Source organism: Triturus cristatus, chromosome 3_1 (genome assembly GCF_964204655.1).
Source record: "Triturus cristatus chromosome 3_1, aTriCri1.1, whole genome shotgun sequence".
In the NCBI taxonomy this organism is placed as follows: Eukaryota; Metazoa; Chordata; class Amphibia; order Caudata; family Salamandridae; genus Triturus; species Triturus cristatus.
Window position 1 is genome coordinate 868343388 of NC_140583.1, and position 25447 is coordinate 868368834.

General features: G+C 46.1%; 1 protein-coding gene across 4 annotated transcripts in view; it reads right to left on the reverse strand.

Annotated features, from left to right (window-relative positions):
* MYO3B (myosin IIIB) overlaps positions 1–25447 on the reverse strand; it is a 2253613-nt gene that overhangs the window by 595001 nt on the left and 1633165 nt on the right. For all 4 annotated transcript variants that reach the window (XM_085645333.1, XM_085645331.1, XM_085645332.1 and 1 more), the window contains one exon: positions 7178–7257. In XM_085645333.1, the coding sequence (XP_085501459.1) occupies positions 7178–7257 (80 nt within the window). The remainder of the gene's footprint in view (positions 1–7177; positions 7258–25447) is intronic.

Here is a 25447-nt window from a genome sequence, read left to right on the forward strand (position 1 = left end):
AAGAGATCCCTGGCGAATCTGTATCACGAACACAAAAGGACAAGGGCCTTAGCTACCCAGACAGAGGGGTCCCTCTCTTCCATATTCCTGCAAACTAAGGATCTCTACAGATTTGAGAAGGCTTTCGATCCCATATATCCCATACTCACCAGAAAGTTATTTCTCCAGTGGAGATACAGTACATTGCCTTTTCGGTCCTTTTCAAGCACCTGGCTACAAGTCCCTTCCACCAAATACTGTCCTCTTTGCGTTGATAAAGAGGAAAATGATTTGCATGTGATCTTTTTCTGCCCAGCCTACAAGGCAGCCAGAAAGCATTGGCTGCTTCCCTTGATTAAGAATTTGGGTGGCAGGGAATATACACCTATGTACAGGATTTTAAAATCCGATGTTTCTGGCCCAACCGTTTTTGCACTTTCCAAATTCTTTACGAATGTTTGGTATACGCGTATTCGTCTTTTAAAAAATGCTGGGTAGATTTTAGAATCACTTCAATTCTTAATAACTGTTTTTATTGTCTGTGTTGATCTTAAAATCATGTATTGATGTTTTAACAAATCTGACAGAATTCATGTGATTTTTTTGTATGTGCATCTTTTATGACCAAATGGTCGAAATAAAGATTGGAAAATGAAATGATTGCATCGAATACTCGGGATGCTTGCAAAACTGATACCATTGCCCTACTGAACCATTTGCATTGAGAAAGGTGTGAGAAAGGTGTCACAAGAAAGAATTTTGGCGATCATGCAAATTAATCTGCCTCGCACGCAAAGGGAAGTCAGGATGTTTCTGGGAATGGTGGGCTACTGTTGCCAGTTGATACCCAGCTTTTCGTTTGTGGTCATACCTCTGCAGAGGTTGACACACAAACATGTGTCTGATCCTGTGTCCTGGGACAATGGTTATTTGAATGCATTCCTGGAGTTGAGAGAGAGTCTCTGTTATGCTCCTGTGCTGGGAAAGCCAAATTACAACAAAGAGCGTTTTCGCTCTTTTGCCATGAAAAACAGGGCTGTGCACTCTCAGTGTTAACTCAGAACCATGGAAATGCCCGTACACCAGTCACCTATTTCTCAGCTACTTAAGATCCAGTATCATCACCATTGCCCAGATATCTGAAATCCATTGCTGCAACAGATATCAGCATACAGAGATGCAAAGGCATTGTGATTGGTCACCCTTTAAGTGTCTATATTCTGCTCTCTGTAGAATTGCTGTTAACAAGGACACATACTCAGTAGCTGACTAACCATATACGCATGAGATAAAAGCAAGTGATTTTAGTGGCTGAGAAAGTTTACCTTGAAATGTTGTTCTATGGTTAATCCTGCCACACTTTTACTTTTGACGGATTGTGATGGGGATGGAAATGAAGGAGAGCATGACTGTCTCGATGTCACTGAACTGTGCACCACACCCCGTCCTGACATTACTGACATGTTATTATCTGAGTGTGACCAAATACTGTTTGTTGATGGCTCATGTTTAAGGGATCATGAGGGAAACCTGAGGGCAGCCTATGCTGTCTGTACTGTTTCAGGAGCGGTGGAAGCTGCTTAGCTTCAAGGAGTATTCTCCGTCCGAGTGGCTGAATTGGTTGCTCTAACACGTGCTTGCTGTGTTTCAGACCAGCTGAAAGTAACAATATTCACTGATAGCCAATATGGGTTCAGTGTGGTGCATGACTTTGAACAATTATGGTCTCAGAGAGTATTCATGACCTCATTGGGGTTACCAATATGTAATGGAGAAGCTGCGAGAAAACTATGGAAGCTGTACTGATGCCTCAAGTAATTGCCCTCGTCAAGTGTCCTGCCCAATGTAAAGGAAATTATTGTCTCACGGTTGTGAAGTTGCATGTAATTGTGCCTTGAATACTTGTGCTTTCATTGTGTACTTGAATGAACAGAGAGATGAGGCCAATTTCAACTTTATGATGACCGTTGCTGATACTTGGGATGAGGTGGAAAGGTTTCAAGCTTTAGGTGTCTGAGGAACAGCAATTAGGTTGGATTAGAGCAGGATGTGCAAAAAGAGATGATGACATTTGGGTTTCAGGTGATGGAAGACCCGTGTTACCCAATAGTTTGTTGTACCAGATGGCCAAACATATTTATGAGCTAACACATGTAGGAAGGGATACGATGGTGAGGTTGTTCAGACAAACATGTTTTAATCCAAAATTCCGAGTTATAGCTGAAGCATTGTGTCATAAGTGTGTGACCTGTCAGCAAATGAATGTGAAAAAGAGAACTGCTGTTACCTTGAGCCATAGTGGGAAGTCAGGAGGGCCTTTTAACAGGATGTAGTTGGACTTTGTTGAGATGCCTGTGTGTAATGGATTGAGGTACATTTTGGTGGTGGTGTGCATATCTTCTCATTGGGTGGAAGCTTATCCTATTCTACTAGGAGATGTGACAGTCTCACTGCAGCTAAGTTACTGCTGAGGGAATTCATCCCAAGATTCGGATTTCCAACTACTTTGGAGTCAGACTGAGAGTCTCATTTATAAATGAGATCTTGGGATTGTTATGTGCAGCATTACAGGAGGAGCAGAGACTGCATTGCAGTTATCGGCTAGAAGCTTCAGGTATCATGGAACAGATAAATGGCACTTTAAAATCCAGGTAGGCTAAAGCGTATGCGTCAATGTCTTTGAAATGGTCTGATGCTTTGCCTCTTGTATTGATAAGTCTTTTCAGTATTCCAGACAGAAGAACAGGACTATCACCACATGAAATTCTAATTGAGCGATATTACCTGCTGTGCCTGCCAAGATGCTTGTGGACATATCAAAGGATTTGCTGTTTCACTACTGTAAGGGGTTAGCTGATGTAGTTCATTCTGTGTCTCACCAGGATGAAGCAGCAGTAGCACCTTCACACCAGGAGCAGTGTCACAACCCCACTGGGTTGTTGTCAAGAAACATGTGAGAAAGAACTGCCTTGAGCCTCTTTGGCGTGGTGCGTTTCAAATGATTCTGGTTACACCGACTGCTGTGAAGTGTGGTGGTCTTCCAAACAGGACACACAAAGCCTGAAACAGCGCTAGCATAAACCGAAACCAAGGGGGGTCCAGGAGAACGAGAAGTTGGAGCTGACTCAAGGGAAATTGGTGGGTAGTGGTGAACGAGTTAGATCCTGATCCCGGCAAAGCAACTAGTGCTATAGGACCACGGTTGTGAGCGGAAGAAAGCTGGCCAAGGGAGCAATCAAGAAGAAGTTTGCAGTTGTCCTCTGGAGGAGCACTTGTACCCATAATTGAAACATCTGAATTACAACACAGTGGAAATAAAGGTGAAGGGCTTAATCTTAGGTGATTCAAGAGATCGAAGGAGTCTTGTCGGAGGTACATGTCCCCTGAGCTGACTTACCTGGCTGCGAATGATGATGAAGGAGACTTCTGGGAGTTCTGAAATGATAATACATGTTGTGTTGAAGATCCCAGGGACTGATGTGAACATTCTTCTTACATTAGTCCTTCCTTACCCACCAGTACTGAGTGGTTTGAGAAACCTGATACTAAACGAAACTGAATTTCCTCATCTGGATCCGGAAGAGTCTCTTGCATTAGTTGCTGAACTAAGGAGAGGACTACTGGAAATGGTCACTGAGGACCTTGGTTCTCTTCCTGTTAGGGATGTTGAGTGAACTGTATTAAGTTGCATAAAGACCTCAGTGGAAGAAGAATACATTTAGAATAACATGGAGTAGGACTGGGGAAGACTCACAAAGATTGTATATAGACTTGTAAATAAAGAAATTAAACTCTGAATATAGACTGTTAGCTATTTGTACAGGTGGAGATCAACAGGAAAGAACTCGGTAACTGCTATTGCTCTCCCCAACTAGGTCTGAATCTACATTAGTATGGGAACTAGAATTCCTAATCATAAACGGAGATGCATAATAAGTGTTCGTCTGACACGTGTAATTTTAGGGATTATAGTATTGATTGTAGGTTTATGTTTGAGTCCTGCGAAATTCCTCCCTACAGTTACCTACGCAAGTGCTGCCATGCATGGGAAAGACACACCAATTCTGGACAAATTGCAAAGAAGTGTTTATAAGCGAGTTCTTGGACTGCCACGGAATGGCTCGCCCGCACAAGTCTGACTAGAACTCGGGCTAATGCAGCAAACCATAGTGAGAAGATACCACACCACTAAAACGTGGTATAAAGTACGGCTAATTCAAGGCAGCCCTCTGGACAATGCTCTGTGGCAGTCCCTGGGAAGCTACCCCCTCTTGGCTTACAGCAAATACCTGAAGTCTTCACTACAAGAAACAAATACAATAGACTTAAGGCATTTAGATTTACCGTACACGGTGTTCTGCCGTGCCATCAATAAATCTGCCAGATTGCACTCCCTAATTGATGACAAGCATAGATTCACTGCCAGGTCCCATGCCTGGATGACAATACAATCATATGACATCTTAAAACCAGCAGCATTGTTGAGCACAACCTACCCACTGCATCTAAAGGGGAAACTGTTGGCCATCAGGCTTGGAACCCTCCCATCTTTGACCGATCAACCAGTATGGAAACAGATCGTGCAGATTATGTGATGCCCCTAAGGAAGACATTATACATCTTGTTTGCATATGTCTCGATTCCACGGACTCCCATATCAATTGTAAACTATTGAAATCCTGGCACTACATTGAAAATTATTCTCTGGATCAGTATAAAACACTGAGGCTTTTGAGCAAATTCGCAGTGCATACTCACATCAATAATCAAGTTACCAAGACGCATAAAATATTCTGGTGCTTCAAGATCAACTGGTTAAGCAAGAGCGGATATAGGTCGAAGTATTCAAATTCGATCAAGACTATCCAGCCAGTTTTTTTTCACATTTCAGCACTTTACCATCCGGTATTAAGACTGGTAGCACCCAGGAGATATTAGAACTTCAATCCAAGCAGGCTCCAGTGGTCTTTTATATTTACTTTGATTATTTTATTGGACACTACAGTATAGTTACAGTGCAGTATTAAACACTAGTCAGGTTCAGCCAAAATGAAATAGAAATGTATTGTATATCATTCGGCATTGTTTTAATGTGCTTATTCTTTGTATTTCTGAACATGTAATGGTTTGAATTTACTATGCATGATGAACAATAAAAGGGCATCGGCGGAGAATCCTGCCGGTAGCATATAAGAGAGACCGATACCTAAGAAGAAATCCTCACCTGATGCAGATGGAGGCTTAGTTTTATTAGGAGAACAGTATATACATACAGATTTGTCAAGGGTAGATTTTACACTAAATGATTTTGCTAGATTGCTTTATGAGTCTGTAGATACTAAGGAAGCGAGGGATTGCTTTGTTTGTATGCAGTTACCTGCTTCAGCAGCTGAAGGCATTACCTATCACCATCTTCCTTTGATTTACGACATTAGCTGTAGTTTGCTTCTAAGTATATTTTATGCAAAGGGTCATTTTGAGTATTATTTTTCAAATTATGATCTATTTCTTTCAGAAGTGCTGATGTTTAAGCACTTGAACAGACATTCATATGCCAAAACTGTGAAAATTGCAGGTAGAAATTTAGTTTCAACTAAAATGATGGATACAGCTTATACGCATAGACATAATTTAACACGTGCCCTTTCTGACATTGAGAAGAAATTTATAGATCAAGTAGAAGATAGATATAGTGCAGTACTGACAGATGCAGCGAGAGGGGTCCATGTTCAAAATTGGTCACCAGAGGAGAGGCAACATCAAACGGCAGGAAACACTGGAGCATTGTCATTGAACTGGCAAAATCAAGAGAGATTATGCGTACACCACGACAAGAGTGACTACAGTTCTATATTTTTAGGGAAGAGTGAATGTGATCACACATTTGGGGTTCTAGGGTCATGGAAGTTGGTTCTGGGTGGAACTGACCCAGTAATTCCTGGAGTTTATTTTGTGTGGAAAGAATGCTTATTTTTAACTGCCTAGCAAATGGTATGGTAGATGTTATTTAGGTGCAGTGTTTTTGAAGGTTTATCATGTGGAAGATTTTGATCTTCCTGCCTGGAAAGAGAAGTCGAAACAAGAACGTGGACTGAGTGCTGGAGAGATTGTGGGAGATATCTTTGGAGCTATCATACCAAATGTAGGGATGATATTGAATGACATCAAGATCAGAAAGTTGTCCACAGTAGTTGATAGATTGTCCACTAATACTGCTGGAGCTTTGTTGTTGGTGACTACTGAGATGGTTGCCACATGAGCTATGGTTTTGCAGAATCGGCTTGCTTTGGACATTTTGCTGGCAAAAGAAAGTGGAGTCTGTAGAGTGTTAAAAGTCCCACAGTGTCACACTTAGTTTCCAGACAAGAGCAAGGACTTACAGAAGTACATAAAGAACATTACTGATGTCCAGAAGGATTTGAGTGGTTTGGCAGCTGAAGGTGTTGGGATTCATTTGGAAATGGATTCAGTGCGATAGGTAGATGGTTTGTGAAACGGTCGGTCGGTTCCCACTCTGCAACGGTGATGTCCGCCCGACATCGTAATGAGGGCCTTGGTGTTAAACTGAGTTATTGTGTAACTAAACTCGTTACACTGTATTTGGAGACTGAAAGAAAAAGTTTTCCTTACCTCTCATGTCGCACAAAAAGATCGTTGACTAAGTGTTACTGTGTAAGTGGGCCCAGGCTCCCTCAAGGGTTATATATATGACTGGGGTGGTGGGTAACTATATTGTAAAACTGGACGAGAATAAAGCTAACACTTGTACTACTTCCTGTTTCCTCATTATTACTTTCAGATATTGGTACAGCATCATCCTACAATTGAAAATGGAATGCATACACAGGAATCCATTTTATTTTTTAACCATTAACAATAGGCTGTTATGTTTAGGAAAATTACGAAGCTGAAGAATTATTACATAATATTTTAAGTGTGTTTAGAATACAACGCTACATATAAGTAACTCTTAGTAGCTCATAGTCACAAAGAACAACTAAATAATACTTTAGTTAACTTTTACATACCTCCAAATATTCTCTAAAACACAATCACTTCAAACAATATACATTTTTATACCGCATAAGTCTGGAATCTATGACACTTACTATTGACATTTGCATTGACTGATATTTGACTATGTTTTACAGAAAGTTATTTTTTAAAATAGTTTCTTAATAATAGAACAACTACCAACCTTGATACGTCCTGCATTGAGTTGGGGTGGCAAAGACCTGGAAGCAGCTGTGACTCTTGCTCTTGACTGGGCCAGATTACCTGAAAAAACAAGTGAATGCATGTTTCATATTTAATTGTAACCTAAAGAAGTAACGCACAAAAGGGAGGTGGTTGGAGAGTTTTGAAATGGTGTACCGGGCTTATAATAAAGAGAGGGTGCATTGTCCTGGTTTGCGCCATGATGCACCTTCAAATAGGTGCGCCGGGGGGCAAACAGGGATAGTGAGCTCTATTACAAATAATTTGCTGCACCCCTGGTAGTGCATTCAGTGAAATATGGAGCAGCTGACAGAAGCAGCTGTTCTATCTTTCTATGCGCAGGCGGCACCAATCTCCACTTTAAAGAGGGGCAGAGCTGATGACTGGGAGGATGATATTTGGGAGGACCCCCTCTCACCCTACGAGAGTGAGACTGTCAGGAGGTGCACTGGCAGTACATCACCCTTTTTTTTTGCACACTGTTAGTGCACCTCTTAAGACCTGCTTGTCCCTGCACCCGCATTCATAATAGGACATGGGCTCATAGGCAAACTGATTCTTTCAGACAAATCTATGGGAGAAATATGTACGATGACCAAGAGGAATGTTACAAAAAGTAGAGCTTTATGCAACCATCAAACCAAATTTAGATTCTTTATTAGAACATTGGAATGTTTAGAGCTCCACTGAAGAAAATGGAGTAGTATTGGGCTTATAATGGCTGGCATAAGCCCGGAGCGTCAACATTCCAAAGTTTGGCTCCATGTTTCTCCCTTTTTAATTTAGAACATTCTACCCTTCGTGGGTGGAATGTTCTAATAGCCTTATAGCCCTTCTGCCTCATGCTATACCTGTTGTTAAAGGCCCCTTTCCCTCGTTATAGGCCCTCGCTTGCGGCTTGGGCCTATAATTTGGATTCAGGGCCTTTAAACAACTGCCATAGCCCTCGGTGGCAGGCTATAAAGCTATAGTAGAAGAGTTTGTATGCTGTCAGGAGTACAAATGGAGGGACTACAAGGCTGCAGGCCTCTCCTCTCAATCCTTTTTCCTGGTAGATCAGGGAGTGATAGTTCAGATAGCTGGGACAATATCATGAGGGAGAAGGCTACGTTGTATGCTCCTGATCTCTGGCCAAATTATTTAAATGCAAGAAGCTTTCTTTTGGAACGTTATGATAAAAATTGAGTTGCTGTGTATCTCTTTAGAATTGTTTGAAGAAAGGAAGTTGTGGGGTGGTCCTGGTAGTTGGGTAACATTTCAATATAAACATTATGGGGCAGATTTACTCATTTTTCTTTCAATGCAGTCAAAAAACAAAATGTGCTGTGCTGCACTGAAAAGAGGAAAACACAGCTTGGAACCATATCTATTAAGTTTGGCCGCTATTGCGGTCATTCGCTGTGCTGGTGCTCTAAAAGGGAGTCTATCCTGACTCACAGCCGTGCAGAGGTCAGTGTGCGCGGTCTAGCATTGGATTTCTACTGGAAGTATACTCTTACAGTACAAGTTCCAATGTCTAGACAACAGAGAAAGATCTCATGCGCTGGAAGTGTGCTGTGTCCCCATGAGCACACATGCAACATGTTTTTTTTTCTCCAGAAATGAAGATATCTCTGCTTGGTGTCTGCTTCAAGGAGGAGTTATTTGATGCAGTGTCTGGTCTCCAGCTATCTTAGTAGATCAGGCTTTGGGTCAAAACCTATGTTATTTACACTGACCTACTGAAGAAAGAGGTATTTTTCCTGAAAAAAGGACACCTTTCCAAAACGAAATACCCTTTGCGCTATAAAGTAAGTATCCGTGTGCTGTTTTGCATTACTTCACATCATTTTGCAACTGTGGAAGTTTTAGTGAATCTGGGCTTCTATCGTTTTTAGGTCTCGCCTGAGACAGCGCTTTAGCGCTGCTCTCGCGAGAGCTTTTGTAAATGGGGGTTCTGGAAGTGCAAACGAGTGTTTTCAGGCCTCCAAATACAGTGCATGTGCGCCGGCCGGGCGCGCGCACCATTTGGAGGCCTGAAAGCACTCGTTTGCTTTCACTTTCGCGGGCCGCACGGCAGTAAAGATCGGCAGTAAAGATTGCAATCTCTTTGTTCCCAGCATCAGTGAGATGCAAATGAACAAACAGCGTGAGGCCAAAGGTCTTATTTTTTTTAAAACAAACCAGGTCACTGCTACAGTGAAAGGAACAACAAGCATTTACAATGCAATAGGTCTCGCATTTACGCGAGTTTGAGCTATTCACATTGCAAATAACAATGCCTTTTATTTGTGTTTTCGTTTTTCAAACATAAATAAAAGGCATCGTCATTTACAATGCCAATAGCTTAAACTCGCGTAAATGCGAGACCTATTGCATTGCAAATGCTTGTTTGTATAAGTTAGCAATATGTCAGTTTTAACTAGCTTCCAATAGACATGTGCAGCCAGAGAACTGTCACATAGGAGAATAAGGTTTTCACAGTTGTAGTAGAAAGAGTGACTTCGCAACAGCCTGCAGAGGACGTGGATCTTACTGGTATGTTGCTCCATATTAGTATTTTTCTCTAATTGAAAGGAGGCAATCTTTTCATGCTGTATGAATACCAGTATTTCAAAGAGAGATTTTGGTCTGTTTATCATTGAATTTATCTGCTGGGAAAAGTTAATCCTCTCGTAATTTTCGTAGATTTAAAATCTGCGTTTGACATGGTCCCCTAAGGAAAACTATGGGATGCTCTGGATAGAATGGGAGTTCCAGCTCATATCCTAGACATACCAATAAGTATAGATGAGAATAATGTCGCAAGATTCCGGTATGGGAAGAACGGGGAGATGTTGAATGTGGTTAGGATAGAGAGGGGATTGCACCAGGGTTGCATGTTAGCTCAGACACTTTTTGCATTTTATGTCAACGATTTGGCTGGGGCACTAAACTTTGCAAACAATGACGCCCTTAAAATTAGCCATACAAAAATTCCAACCTTGCTATTCACAGACGATAGTCTGCTCACTTCCAAAACCTTGAGTGGACTACAAGCAATTCTAAATGCTTTCTGCTGTTCTGCTCTGCTCTGATTGAGGCCTTGAGTTAAATATATAGAAAACAAAATATATGATATTGAATTTTATGAGGCTCCTACACTCAAGAATTGAGGTTAACAATTCCCCTCTTGGGCAGGTACATCATTTTGTTTACTTGGGGGAGACAATATATAATAATTCCAATTGGGAAACGGAGGTCATTAAGAGCGCACTCAGCCTCCAACAAGAGTCTGGGGCAATTCTCAAGATGGCCAAAAACATGAAATCTAGGAATCTAAACCCACAAAAAAGTTTCTGCCCTATATGGTGCAGAATTGTGGGGCCACTCTTGCACTAATGAGCTATTAGTAGCAGAGAACTGTTTCCTTAGACAACTCCTTATTCTTCCCCAGAGCACACCAGCACTCCCTGTACACCAGGACATGGGCTTGTACTCAATATCTTTTACAATCCAGCTAAGCCCCTTATTGTTCTGGCATAGGATTTGGACAACGCCCGAACAGGAGTCCTCCAGATCTCCCCTTAGAGAATTCCTAAACTCACCAGGTCACTTGAGAATCCCTTGGTTGTTATATTTAAAGAGAATGTTTAAAGCTCTTGCCCTGGAGGTCATGTGGACCAGGCTTGACGAAGTCGCATAGATATCGAGGCAGCTGCAGGGACAACCTATGGGGCGAGCAGAATAGGAAGTGCTCCACGTGAAGTCTAACCAGCGTTTTTCTAGACCACAAGATCACTCCATGCTACGAACCTTCATTAGATGCCATACAAAGCTCTTTTCGCAGGCAGCTTTACATGAAGTTTCGTAATGGAACGCTCCCTTTGGCAGATTTTACAGGGAGATGGGGGAATTCTAGTAATCTTAGCTATCCTTGCCCTATGTACATTTTTGGTCTTGACATCACTCTTCATTTTCCTGTGCCCTGCTCTATGACAGCCTCGTAGGAAATGGATTCTCCCTGTGTGCCGACTCCCGGGCCTAAGGTTTCTCTAGACAGCCTTAAAGATATTGAAATCCAACACTAAGGAGGTGGTACTAGTGATTAGCATGGCAAGGTTCCTACACGCAGCCTGGATAATACATAACTGTGCAGAAAGAGAGGCTGAATAAAAACCTTGTAGGAGTTCAAATTCCATAGACGCCTAGCTTAAATTGGGTCATATGTCCACTTCTGTGTAGAAATTATAATTGCAACCCCTGCTTACATTTTTTAAGTATTTTTTAGAAGGGATTATTTTTTCTTTTCTTTTTCGTTTTATGGTCCTATTGATTTTTAAATTGTGATTATTGTACTAATTGAATGGTTGGATTGATGTATGTGGTTTATAGATTCGTAATCTGAAATAAAATCTTTATTTGATTTGAATAAAGCATCCTCCAGTTCTGTTATGCGACATACAGTATTTCACGGCAAGTATGTGCATTTAGTGGGCACTGACGTATTAAACTGATGGTGGGGCAAACTGAGCTAGACAGGCAAAGCATGAGAACTTTGCATTCTCTTTAAGAATGGCAGAAGTGCAAGAAGAACTTGTAAGCCACAGCATGAATCTCACAGACAGGCTTACTTTTATGCACACAAAGTGACAACACCAGGGGTAAACATGCCCAAAGCAAAGGTCATGGGCTTTGTTCTCAAGCCGTATGGCCACTTCACTGCAGTGCTTCTATTGACTGTAATGAATCCCACTTATAACTCCTGGGCTGTAGCCACCGTTCCATAACGTCTTCCATCATGTTCCTTATATTATTCCATTTTTGGGTATTCCCAGCAAAACATGTGGAATATTTTGAGAGTACATGGCTCGTTGCTCAGCAGCATGTCCTTGCAGTAGGACCTTTGCAGCTGCTGTAGAATAAAAGTAGGATAAAACCTGACACAGTGGGGTGTTAATAATGTGCTGCATGTGCTTTGAACACTGGTCACCGGGCCCATTGTGCACTATGAATGCCCAGTTTTGATATTTCTCTCCTGAAGGGTATGTTGCAATGTCCACTGTCAACAATTCCACTAGTTTACCTTGGAACAGATGCACCCTATCAGTCTTTCTGTGATATTTCCTAAATCTCCAGAAACCTTTGGTGACACTGGGCTACTGAATTAGTTTAACAGTTATCCTGGTTTCATCTACTCATATGACGTGATCAAATGTATGTCACTGACACTTTCTTGCGTGACAGAGGCACTGAGCTGCTCCCTGGCAGTCATTTAATCCAGTAAGCAGCAGCTCTTGCTGATTTTTCAAGCCCCAAGAACAATGTCTCTTTATGGTATTCAGCACAGATGAAGGGACCCAGGGAAGAGGAAGCTTTTTAAAGGTACAGAGTTAACTTAAAGATGGCAGTACGTTTCTGTTTGCTACCTAGGATCTTACCTGAAGTGGTGCATTGCTTTGTGATGTTACTGACATTTGTAACTATCCATGGTCCACCTGGACTCGACATCAGAGACGCTAAAGACTGCTTTTAGTATTGTACCAGTTGGAGAAGTCTACAATGCAACTTAGTGATATTTATCATCAAAATCTCCTTCAATGGGACTAAAATGATGAAAGATGCTGAGTCTGCGTTTAAGTCTGAGATGTTCCCACAAGATGATCATCTCCCTTAAATGCTGGGAGCTGATTCGCAGTGGCTTCCATTGATGCAAAGGAATCAGGGGAGTTACCTTCTCCATTGCGTGCACGATTACACACACTGCTCTGTTTGAGAACAGACTCATGCTGTACATTTTAGCTTCTTCCAGACAGTGATGAACCCACGATTCATATCCGTTGAGGCTACTGCAGTCTAGTGCATCACATCCTCTTTAGTAACCAACACCTGCTTTGGCTGTCTTTTTAATGTACTGATAATGGTGCTGGTACTCAGCAAGCTACTTATAGTCAGGGCCACTGGAATTCTGCGGCAGGCAAGGGACATTTTATGCAGCAGGGTGGATTGAATTATGCAACAAGAAAAAGGAAATTATGCGACATAATACGGCACTATCATGTCCTTATTTTGACACTTCTACACTTATTAACACCGCCTGGGCATTAGTTGCACCTCATTAGTACCAGTTTAACAACCCAAATATAGCAATAAGCAACAGAAAGGTGACCAGTCCAGCTTTGCAAAGGGCCTTCCAACTGAGCGGAACACACGTTGCTGCATTTTAAGTAACTTTTTAACCACTTGAGCTAGAAACAATTTTTTTTTTGTTAAAATCTGCAGATTATGTGACAAACGAATTATGTGGCAAATGCAGCACATCTAGAATTATGCGAAAATCACTGCGGCCGCACAATCACAGAATTCCAGTGGCCCTGCTTATAGTTCTTGGCTACCGACGATCACGTGCAAGTTGTGGCAGTTAATGTCACTAGTTCAATTGATTTCCCCTACACCTGTTAAAGGACTTGTCATAGTCTTTTAATGTCATACATAGTAAAAACGATGCCTGTCCCTTCCATCCCACTGCCTCGTATTCCCCTTTCTTTTTATTCACAGTAGCTTGTATGAACACGCCCACCCTCCACCGAATCCTTCCCCATATGTTCTGGAAAACCACTGTAGCACAAAATGGTTTTCTATATACTCACAAAACTTTCTCCCAAACTTCTAAAACCTAGTAGCTTTTAGAAAACGCAAGAACGTGTAAATAGTTAGGAGTTTTTTTCTGAATCCACTCACCTAATATTTTTTTAGAAGGCTCCTTGTGAGAGGTTCTCCAACAGCATGTAGTACTATTAATTTTAACTTCAGTGCGAGCGATGGTGCAAATTGCAACACAATCGTGCCTTTTTCTGTCGCAGAAACTACGTGCCCGATAAATCCATAGTGTTTCCGGACTGCACTCAGCTTCATGCTACTTAGATATGTCACCAGCCATGTAAAGACGCGTCCAATACTCAATATTTACTAAATGGTCGGGCTGGCGGTAACAAGGAACTACCGACTTATTCCAACACCTGATCAAACACTTGCCTCTGACATGTGGAAATCTGCAGCCCACCACCCCTATGCGTCAATAGATACTTTACACTGTTTTGAGGCTAAAGCGATACCCCAGATCTGCAAAAACATGGTCTTGTTATGTATTTGCAAATGTTGCAGTCTAGTAACAGCAAGTCACAGTGAATATCCGCAGCAAAAAATGGAAGTCATGTGGAATGTTTGTGTGTACAAGGCTCCATCTATTTCCAAGTTTTAGCAACTCCAGCAGAAGATGTCCAAATGTTTTCCCTGGCTATATCTTCAGAGGCTAAACTGTGATTAATAGCACTGAAAGAAGCCTTTGAAGCAGGATTGGTGACATCAAAGTCCTAATCCATGGGTGGCGGATCTTTATAATGAGTGGGAAGCATTTTAGCACATTTCAAAGGCTTTCCAGCATGAATAAACAATAGCCCTCCGCAGATGTAGCGCACACCTTTCAGAAACATAATACAAATGCATTTCAGTTTTAATTTAAATGTAAATAAAAGTGCCTATACATCTTGCAGATGTTAAACGTTCTGTTTGCATAGCAACAATGTTTAGCTATTTAGTGGATCAAAGTCTTCTGACTTCAAGCAAAAAGTGAACAGTTTTAAATTATGCATTTTTGTGCAGTCTGGAGCATACAGTTTGAGATTAGCTTGATGCAACATCAGACTACTTTTGTCTCTTAGGCAATCTAAGCACGTTTATTTCACCGAAGATTTTTTGGCAAGGTTTAAGCTTTAAATGTCTGTAGTGCTTCTTGGGAACGCTATTGAACACGTGGTTGGTCACGAGGCCAGTAAAACTGATGCTGCACCATGTGAAGTGGGAGAGAATGTCAGATTCCTCCATAAAATGGAAACTCCGGTAAGATTTTAGATATTGTTATAATTCTCTATTTAAATTGAAATGTTGACATTTACGGTTTTTCACATAGCCCTGAAAACTCAGGACGACAGTCTTTCTAAGTGCTTCTAGGTGCATTTTTGCCTTTAAAGCAGCTGAGACAGCGAGATGAACAAACGCGCCCATCCGCCAGCAGCAGATGTTTCTTGTTACACTGCCAACAACCTCACCACCTGACCATGTAGCCTGCCATGTTGCGCGGCAAAAACAGAGTGAAGCTGCTGTGCTGGCGAGTGCCCAGCAAGACACTCCCCCATGCCAACAAACGTGCTTTTAACGTGGATATTGGCACCAACTTCCCGTGGAGCTGCTCGGGCCCACACAAGGGCATAATACAAGCAGGTACGGCGCAAGGGGGGTCACCCTTTCAGAGCCCCACCAACCACCCAGGGAGCCACAAATTAGGCCAAGGTCAATGAATATCTTTGAGATATGGGAGACTCGGGGGTCGCTCTTACATTGTGCAGGGGGGCATTATTTTGAGTTACACCACTGGGATCACATGGGATCACTTCCAGGGTCAGATCGGTGAGGTGAAGAGACTCCTGCTGACTGACTGGCGAGAAGTCAGTCAGCAAAGGGGGAGGGGCTTGCACTTGCATTGGATAAGAAAGGGGCGCTGACTGCTGAAGAGGCAGAGGTCGAAGGGAGAACATCGGGCCACCTTCACTGGTGCTGCGAACAGGTCGGGTGCCAACTGAAGGCCTTGTAGTCAGTGTCATTTTAAGGAGTTTTGGGGCCCGGACAAGGCATATTTTGGGCCCTCCCTTTAGAACAACTTTGAATTTTATAAACCATTTTCCACCCATTGAAGCCAGCAAGATAACATACAATATTGATTTATATGGCAAATTAGCAGTTAGGGCGCCACACAGACCAGCTACAATGTGTCTTAGCTGAGACACCAACATTCTTAAAATGAAACTGTGTAGAGAGAGACAATCTGAGGCAGGAGTAAGCAGACAGAGGAAAGGATGAGAATGAGGAAAAGAAGTGACATATTGAAAAAAATCACTTTCCTGGGGGGGCCTTGGAAGACGGGGCACTGGGCAATTACCCACTTTGCCCATGCCATAATACGTCTCTGCTTGTAATTCACAAAGCCACAGAACTGCAATCCAAAGGCAGGGGGCGTCATACACGAGGCCTTCCATAGAGTCAGCAGCAGTGACCGGAGTGCGGCAAAAGCTGTGACTTAGGAGCACAACATAGGAGGACAGATTTACATCAGCCTTGCTTTGCAGGAGGAGCTAAACCCACCAGATGAGCACATGACCAGCTTTTCAAATTCTGTGGGAGATTCAGCAGCTGCTGTTTTCACAGGCAGGGGGATGCACTGAACAATCGCACCCAGGCACTTGGAAAACATTCTTAGGATGGGGGACACCTGCTAAGTAGTAGTGGAGTTTTTTTAGTTCCTGAATGCAGTCAATTCTTATATGTAGCTTATATGTTGCTTGGTTTCTGTCCCTCATTCTATATTCAGTTGGCTTTAAGCTAAGTGCAATTTCTAAGAAGATATTTCTAGTGATCTGTGGATGTAACATTACAGCCCTTGCATGAGGCATCTAGATTGACTGTATCTTAAGCTATGACCACCTGCGCTGGCAAGGGGTGCGACCCACAGCCTGCTTTAATGTCCCCCCCAAATCGGTAGCCACTATTATGGACAGCGTTGCACTGAGGAGACTGAGGCTATGGCAGAAGCTGCATTGAGCCTAGGGCTGTTGCTGATACCATGGTGGACCTAGAAGGTATGAAATAATTTGGGGACCAATAACAACTTTCCTAACAATCTGAAAGTAGTAAGGGAGGGGGTGGCCATGGTAAGTTAAAGAGGAGATTGTTGTGGATTGAGAATGATGTAAACACAATTAATATTCAATCTTCAAAACTAGTAACTAGTAGGCGACCCCCTGTGACCCCACAGCCGGACGCTCCTTACCTGTCCCCTGCTGCCTGCCACTTCTGAACGCCTTCCGCTGCCGCCGCTGGCCACGACCTTCTGCTGCCTCACCGCTGCCTCCTGACGCCCATCGCCCGCTGCACTCACCTTCGCCTCTCCTCCGCTGACCTCACTCCCGGTTGGTGCCGCCGCCACCGCCGCCTCCTCCCCCGCGCCATTTCCGCCGCTGACCCCAGCCGCCCCCCCTTCCCGCCAACACTGACCCCAGGCCCGCCCCCCCTGGCTGCCCATTGGTCCACCCGCCTCCCGCCTCCCGGCTGACCCTCCCGCCAGGCTCCTACTTAAGGGCTCCGCATCGCGCTGGTCAGTGCGACCCCCTGTGACCCCACAGCCGGACGCTCCTTACCTGTCCCCTGCTGCCTGCCACTTCTGAACGCCTTCCGCTGCCGCCGCTGGCCACGACCTTCTGCTGCCTCACCGCTGCCTCCTGACGCCCATCGCCCGCTGCACTCACCTTCGCCTCTCCTCCGCTGACCTCACTCCCGGTTGGTGCCGCCGCCACCGCCGCCCCCTCCCCCGCGCCATTTCCGCCGCTGACCCCAGCCGCCCCCCCTTCCCGCCAACACTGACCCCAGGCCCGCCCCCCCTGGCTGCCCATTGGTCCATCCGCCTCCCGCCTCCCGGCTGACCCTCCCGCCAGGCTCCTACTTAAGGGCTCCGCATCGCGCTGGTCAGTGCGACCCCCTGTGACCCCACAGCCGGACGCTCCTTACCTGTCCCCTGCTGCCTGCCACTTCTGAACGCCTTCCGCTGCCGCCGCTGGCCACGACCTTCTGCTGCCTCACCGCTGCCTCCTGACGCCCATCGCCCGCTGCACTCACCTTCGCCTCTCCTCCGCTGACCTCACTCCCGGTTGGTGCCGCCGCCACCGCCGCCCCCTCCCCCGCGCCATTTCCGCCGCTGACCCCAGCCGCCCCCCCTTCCCGCCAACACTGACCCCAGGCCCGCCCCCCCTGGCTGCCCATTGGTCCACCCGCCTCCCGCCTCCCGGCTGACCCTCCCGCCAGGCTCCTACTTATGACGCCCCCTCAGCGACCGCGCAGCGGACGCGCGCAGCGGGAGCGCCGACTGAGCGCCGAAGGTGCGCCAAAGGTAAGCCCGTCTACGCCCGTCCGCGCCGGGACCGCGCCCAGCGCCAGGACCCCTGGCCCTCGAGGACCCCAGCCCACCCGCCGGACGTACACCGCCGCCACCCTCATCGCTCTCAACTCCGGCCGATTCCCAGGTTGCCACCAAGCCACACCACGACACACCCACGGACCCTTCAGCTGCCTCGCCTGCAAGTTCACCTGCATCCGGACCTGCCTCGCACCAGCACCCGCCAAGTCGAACACCAGCAGCACCCACCTCAAGTGCATCCTGCTCAACACCCGCTCCGTCCACAGACACGCCATCGAACTCTGGAACCTCCTCGACACCACATCCACTGACGTCGCCTTCCTCACGGAGACCTGGATGAACGCCTCTTCGGCTCCCGACATCGCCATCGCCATCCCAGAGGGCTACAAGATCACCCGGAGGGATCGCACCGCCAACCAGATGGGAGGAGGCATCGCCATCATCCACAGGAACACCATCCGTCTCATGACCAGCACCGACAACACCCTGACCACCGCCGAACACCTGCATTTCCAGATCCACACCGACCCGAAGACCACCCTCAGAGGCACCCTGATCTACCGACCCCCGGGACCACGCACCCAATTCAGCGAGGACATTGCCGACTTCGTCAGCCCGCATGGCCTCCCCTCCGCTGACTACATCCTCCTGGGGGACCTCAACTTCCACCTGGAGAACATCAACGACCGCAACACCAGCACCCTGATCGACAACCTCGCCAATCTTGGACTCAAGCAGCTGGTGTCCACCCCCACCCACCTCGCCGGACACACACTCGACGCAGTCTTCTCATCCAGCACAGACATCGACTTCAGCCACGCCACAGAGCTTCAATGGACGGACCACAGCTGCGTCCACTTCACCTTCAAAAGAAAGACGACCCACCACCACCAGCAACAGGCTGCCCGCAGAAGCTGGAACAAGATCACAGCCGACCAGCTCGCCACCTCCCTGAGCCAGCACCCTCCTGCCAGCTCAGCGAACCCCAGCCAGGCCGCCGACAACCTCACGAAGTGGATCAGCAACTGCGCGGACGAGCTCGCCCCGCTGAGGACCCCGCCCAGCAGACCCGGCAGCAAGAAAGCCCCATGGTTCACCGACGAACTCAAGAGCTCCAAGAAGAACTGCCGAGCCCTCGAGAAAGTCTGGAGAAGGGAACCTACACCGGACAACAGGACCACCTTCAAGCTTGCCACCCGGAAGCACCACCAGCTGATCCGCGCCGCCAAGAAAACTGCATTCAAAGACCGGCTGGACAACAACGCACACAACTGCAAGGAACTCTTCAACATCGTGAAAGAGCTATCCAACCCCAGCGCAGGAAACAACGACATCACCCCATCGCAAGACCTCTGCAACTCCCTCGCCTCATACTTCCACAACAAGATCGCGGACATACGCAACAGCTTCAACACCCAACCAACGCACACCACGACCGAACAACCACCCCCCACCACCACCCTCCACGCCTGGACCCCGATCAGCACCGAAGACACCATCCGCACGATGAACTCCATCCACTCCGGATCGCCGACCGACCCTTGCCCTCACCACGTCTTCAACAAGGCCGACGCTGTCATCGCACCCCACCTGCGAGACATCATCAACACATCCTTCGACACCGCCACCTTCCCTGAGAGCTGGAAGCACGCCGAACTCAGCGCTCTACTCAAGAAACCCACAGCGGACCCCACCGAACTCAAGAATTACCGCCCCATCTCGCTTCTCCCGTTTCCAGCCAAAGTCATCGAGAAGACCGTCAACAAGCAGCTGGCCGCCTTCCTCGAGACGAATGGATCCCTCGACCCCTCACAGTCGGGCTTCCGAGCCAACCACAGCACCGAGACCGCCCTCATCGCCGCCACCGATGACATCCGAGCACTGATGGACAACGGAGAAACAGCGGCCCTCATCCTCCTAGACCTCTCCGCGGCATTCGACACTGTCTGCCACCGCACCCTAGTACAGCGCCTCAGCAACGTCGGAATCCAGGACAAGGCTCTGGAATGGATCATCTCCTTCCTCGACGGAAGAACACAGAGAGTCCGCCTACCACCGTACAAGTCAGAGGCCACCGAAGTCATCTGCGGTGTCCCTCAAGGATCCTCGCTGAGCCCCACCCTCTTCAACGTCTACATGAGCCCCCTCGCGGCCATCGCACGCCAACACAACCTCAGCATAATCTCCTACGCCGACGACACCCAGCTGATCCTCTCCCTGACCAACGACCCCGCCGCCGCCAGAGCCAACCTGCACGAAGGGATGAAAGAGGTAGCCGAGTGGATGACGACCAGCCGCCTGAAACTGAACTCAGACAAGACGGAGGTCCTCATCCTGGGCTCTTCACCCTCCGCCTGGGACGACTCCTGGTGGCCTCCCGCCCTGGGCACCGCACCCAAACCGACAGACCATGCACGCAACCTGGGCTTCATCCTGGACTCCTCCCTCTCCATGACCAGGCAAGTCAACAACGTCTCCTCGGCGTGCTTCAACATCCTACGCATGCTACGGAAGATCTTCTGGTGGATCCCCACCGAGACCAGGAAGACCGTCACCCAGGCCCTCGTCACTAGCCGACTGGACTACGGCAACGCCCTCTACGCCGGAACCACCGCCAAGCTCCAGAAGAGACTCCAGCGGATCCAGAACGCCTCAGCCAGACTCATCCTCGACATCCCACGAACCAGCCACATCTCCGGACATCTGAGAGACCTACACTGGCTCCCCGTCAACAAAAGAATCACCTTCCGCCTCCTCACCCACGCACACAAAGCCCTACACGACCAAGGACCGAGCTACCTCAACAGCCGAATCAACTTCTACGCTCCCAAACGCCACCTCCGATCAGCCAACCACGCCCTCGCCGCCGTCCCCCGCATCCGAAGAGCGACGACAGGAGGAAGGTCCTTCTCCTACCTGGCCGCCAAGACCTGGAACTCCCTCTCTACCGACCTGCGCCTAACCCAAGACCACCTCTCCTTCAGGAAGAAGCTGAAGACCTGGCTGTTCGAGCAGTAGCGGCTCCCCCCTTCCCCCAGCGCCTTGAGACCCTACGGGTATGTAGTGCGCTTTATAAATGTCTTTGATTGATTGATTGATTGATTGATTGAGTAAGAGAGGTGGAGGCTCTCCAGAGAAAGCTAAGAATCGGAGGACAGAGTATGTAATAGTTATGTACACATACGTGAACTGCTGAAGAACTGTGAAAAGAGCCGGATCAGTGGCGTAGCAAAGGGGGGGCAGTGCCCCCCAGGCGGCACGAGTTTTGGGGACGGCGGCGACAACCCCCCGCTCCTACATGTGACCACAGAAATCGCCAGCACCACCCCGCCTTTTAGATTCAGCAGCCGCGGGCGCTGCCATGGGCGGCCTAAGGCCTAGCTACACCACTTAGCCAGATGCAGGCATATATACTGGAACTCTGACTTTGTCATCCAGAAACTTTTCAAACCCCAAAAGAATATGAGGATGTGAATAAGAAACTAAGGGAGCACAGCATAAAACATAAAAGAAGCGACAGTTTATAGGGCCTAGTCGAGTGTAGAAAGTAAGACTAGTTGGAATTGTTTTAATGATTCCTAACAGCAGAAAGCATACCTGATTATATAACCATTTACAAGCACTATGAAGTGAGAATCAGGAAATCAGTGAAAGGTAACATGCTGTGGCCATTCATACATATTTTTTCTGTGTCGGCAGATGGCCACTAGAAATTTTGTTATGGCTTAATGTGTTGCGTAGGCACACGTGATGCTACTGTTTAAACTAGTGAAGAATCAGAAAGGATTGCAAATGTATCCAGTTAAAATAGGTAGCGCTTAAACTGTCTACAGCTGCTTGCACCCCCAACACCATGCAACCTGAATTATCGATACTAATATGAAGGCTCTCCATGTAACTTAAATCATCTATTTATATTTACTGTGCTTAGGTTCAATGGGAAAACATTTATAACATAATATATTGCAACCCGTATCTTTTGGGAGCTGTGAGGCAACCAACCACTGAAGACCCATTAATTATGGAGAGGCAATACTCCACCACTGTGTAATGGCTGCCCCGTCCCCCCTACTATTGTAGAAATTTATGAACACCTGTTCCATAATTTATTTAAAAGAGACAAGTCATACTGCACCCAAACATGGACAAGGTTTTGAGCATACTAACTCTTGGCTAAATGGTCTCTAGGTAGGCAATCTAGTGGTGTTTCAGTGGCAACTAAACTCAACTAACTCAATGCTAGTGTTCAGGAGGTTACTTAGGATTCAGAAGGTGGTATGACTTAAGATAAAACTATTTTACCCAATTACCAATGGCTCTCAAACGAGGATAAGTGACGGGAGATTTCATGGTCCTTATATGATAGCCCCTAGTGTGAGAGCAACATCACAGAAGAGTTGTCTTTAAATAATAGTTACTGTCCATGGGCTCCCAAAATGTAAGGAAAGAATAATGATGGACATCCCACAAATACCTATGAATAGGATTCCCATGAGAACTAATCACATTGATTACATCATGGCAGGGCTTTAAGTGGGATGAAAAAACTGGGGGGGGGGGCTATGTCTCTCAATGGGGCGTGGCCAATGTAATTAAGGGCGTGGCTTAAAAACATGTAAGCTAAAAATCTGTGTTTAGCATAGTGTGCCGCCCGACTAGTATTTTTCTGTTTCTGTCACTGCATCCAGATATATGATACAACAAGTAACATCATACCTACAACAAGTCAGGACTATTGGCTTTGTCAATGGCTGTTGGTTGCATACGATAAATAAGCAGCAACTATGGCTCGTATATAATATTGAAAATGCTTCCAGTTAAAGCCCTGGTGACACCACTACAATGTTGCTGCTCCTGAGTTTCAGAAAGAGAAGGGAAATCTAGAGAGAAAATTACTTTCTTTAAAGGATTTCCCTTCCCCTACAACGCTCACCTGGGTTGACGTCATGCCGTAACTTCTCCACTAGTGAGAAGTGAGCAGTGTGAGCAGCGCACATCGAGGAGAAAACGGACTGCCTGATAGAGACCCGTTTCGAGGCTCCCTTTAAAAAACTGCCGGTGCTCACCACCAGTGAGACCCGGCCCACTTAAAGCCCTGCATCATGGTTAGTTTTGAGATGTGGAAAGTTGTGGATGATACGGAGGCTGAACAAAAAACAAAAAATGATGATGACCCACTTCTGCTCTCTTTGTATGATTATGCGATGGTTGATCATTTTCTAGTATCCAGAAGACCCTGAAGAGAGCCTGTAGTCATGAATTAGAGACAATCTGGCACAGATTAGTTTCCTGGAAATCCAGGAGAACCAATCAATCCAAATTCTGGGGAGTGGGCAAAAATGCAAAACATTATGAAGATGTTATGGAGATAGGTAAGGAACTTGCATTCCGGTTAAAAGGGTTGCAACAGAGACAGTTAAAACACCTTCTACCCCAAAAGAAATCCTCATGGATCGGTCCCATAAAGAATGTAAAGATGTTGAAACTCGGTTTCTGAAAGCACTGAAGTTGCACTCTGGTGAAAGTTGCCTCACATACCCAAATAAGAACAGTTTTTAAGCTGCTGATCAGATATAATATTCTGGAATGTGGCTCCCTAGGACTCAGAAAGGAGGCTAACGAGATAGATATTCATGTGCTAGAGAATGTCTGGTATGACCATTTTACAAACCTCTATTTCAGCCCTAAGGTAGAATGTAGCATTGACATATTAAAACCAGAAGTGATAGATTCCCTGCATTTACTCCCCAGGAACCATTAACTCACAGACAATAATTAAACCATTGGCAAAAACAGAGTTCCAGCCAAATATTTCAGAACCCAAATAAATATTTGGGCTTAGTACATTTTGAAGCTGTTGTCATGAGAGAGGAAGTGTTTACCGTTTAACAAGGGGCCACAAGTGTACCTAGTGTTAAGAAGATGGATGCAAACAAGGCAAAAATGCTATGCCTGTATCACTGGCAAAAAAGTGCGGGGACACTGATGCTGAATCAATTTACCTCCTAAGTAATTACATTAAAATTAGCTCTTGCACAATTACAAGCAGGGTTCAGTGCAAGGCTCCTATAGAGCATCTGTTGACTCTGACGCATCTTTATGAACTATGTGATGTTACAAAGAGGTTCACCGCACATGGCCGATGTCAATTTGATATGGTGGATCAAGTTCACCTTTCGATCCTGGAAAAGAAGAGGGTCACTCTTGAGTTACTTATAATGACCACAACCCTTCATACTCATAATTTGCCTGGGGTGGCTGATAGGTTATGTGCAGCAGCTAGGAATACCTCTAACCAGAGTGGGATGGTCATACTGAGCATGCTGTTTGCTGATGAGGCTGCTCTGACTTCAAGAAGAGCAAAGGGGCTCCACAACCAGTTAATCAAGTGTGAAGATTTGTAACAAGGGGGTCTCTTTTAACTTTAAAAAAGGTTTGGGTAATTACTCCGCAGAAGGCACCTGTCAGGTATTTAAGATCGAGGATAGCAAATGGGATCGGGTGAACCTATTCCATCATCTTGGTATACACATTAACCCTGGGCGGAAAACTACGCTACACACGCGAAGTTTGCGCAGTTTGTGCTACTTCGCGCTACGCGAATTGCACGTAGCATAGTGCAAAATCGCGTAGCGTAGCGTAGTTGGCATTCTTTGCTCGCTCGCGGTCCTCATCGTCAAGTTGGCGACCACGAGTGAGCAAAATGACATCCGAGCGAGACTTTTTCCTCGTTCGCGATCAGCAACATCAAGTTGCCGATCGCGAGCGTGGAAAATAAACCTCCCGGCGAGATTCTCAACGCGGGGAGGTCAGGTTTCTCATTGCGAGTGGTCGCGTATGCTCGCGACTGCTCGCAAAGAGAAACTACCAGTCCGCGTTGAGAAAGCTGCCGCTCGAGTAAAAATCTACTCGAGCGGCAGAAAACGACCGCTTGTACTGTGCAAGATGCAGTTTGCAATGATTGCACAGTGCGGACAAGCATCCGGCACTGTGCAATCATCGCGAACAGCGTACTACGCAGTTCGCGTAGTGCTATGTGCATCTTGCGTAGCTACGCGTAGCGCTACTACGCGAACTATGCCTAGGGTTACACATTTCCAAAACTGAAGCCCTACTGGTGCCAGAACTCGCAGAGTACTGCTCACGCTTCTGCACTCTCCAATGAAAGACGACAGTAACTTCACTAGTCACCTGTAATAACTTATTACAGGTGGCTAATGATGCTTTTGGTGCTTTTATTTTATTAGAAAATTGTTCTGATGTTACATC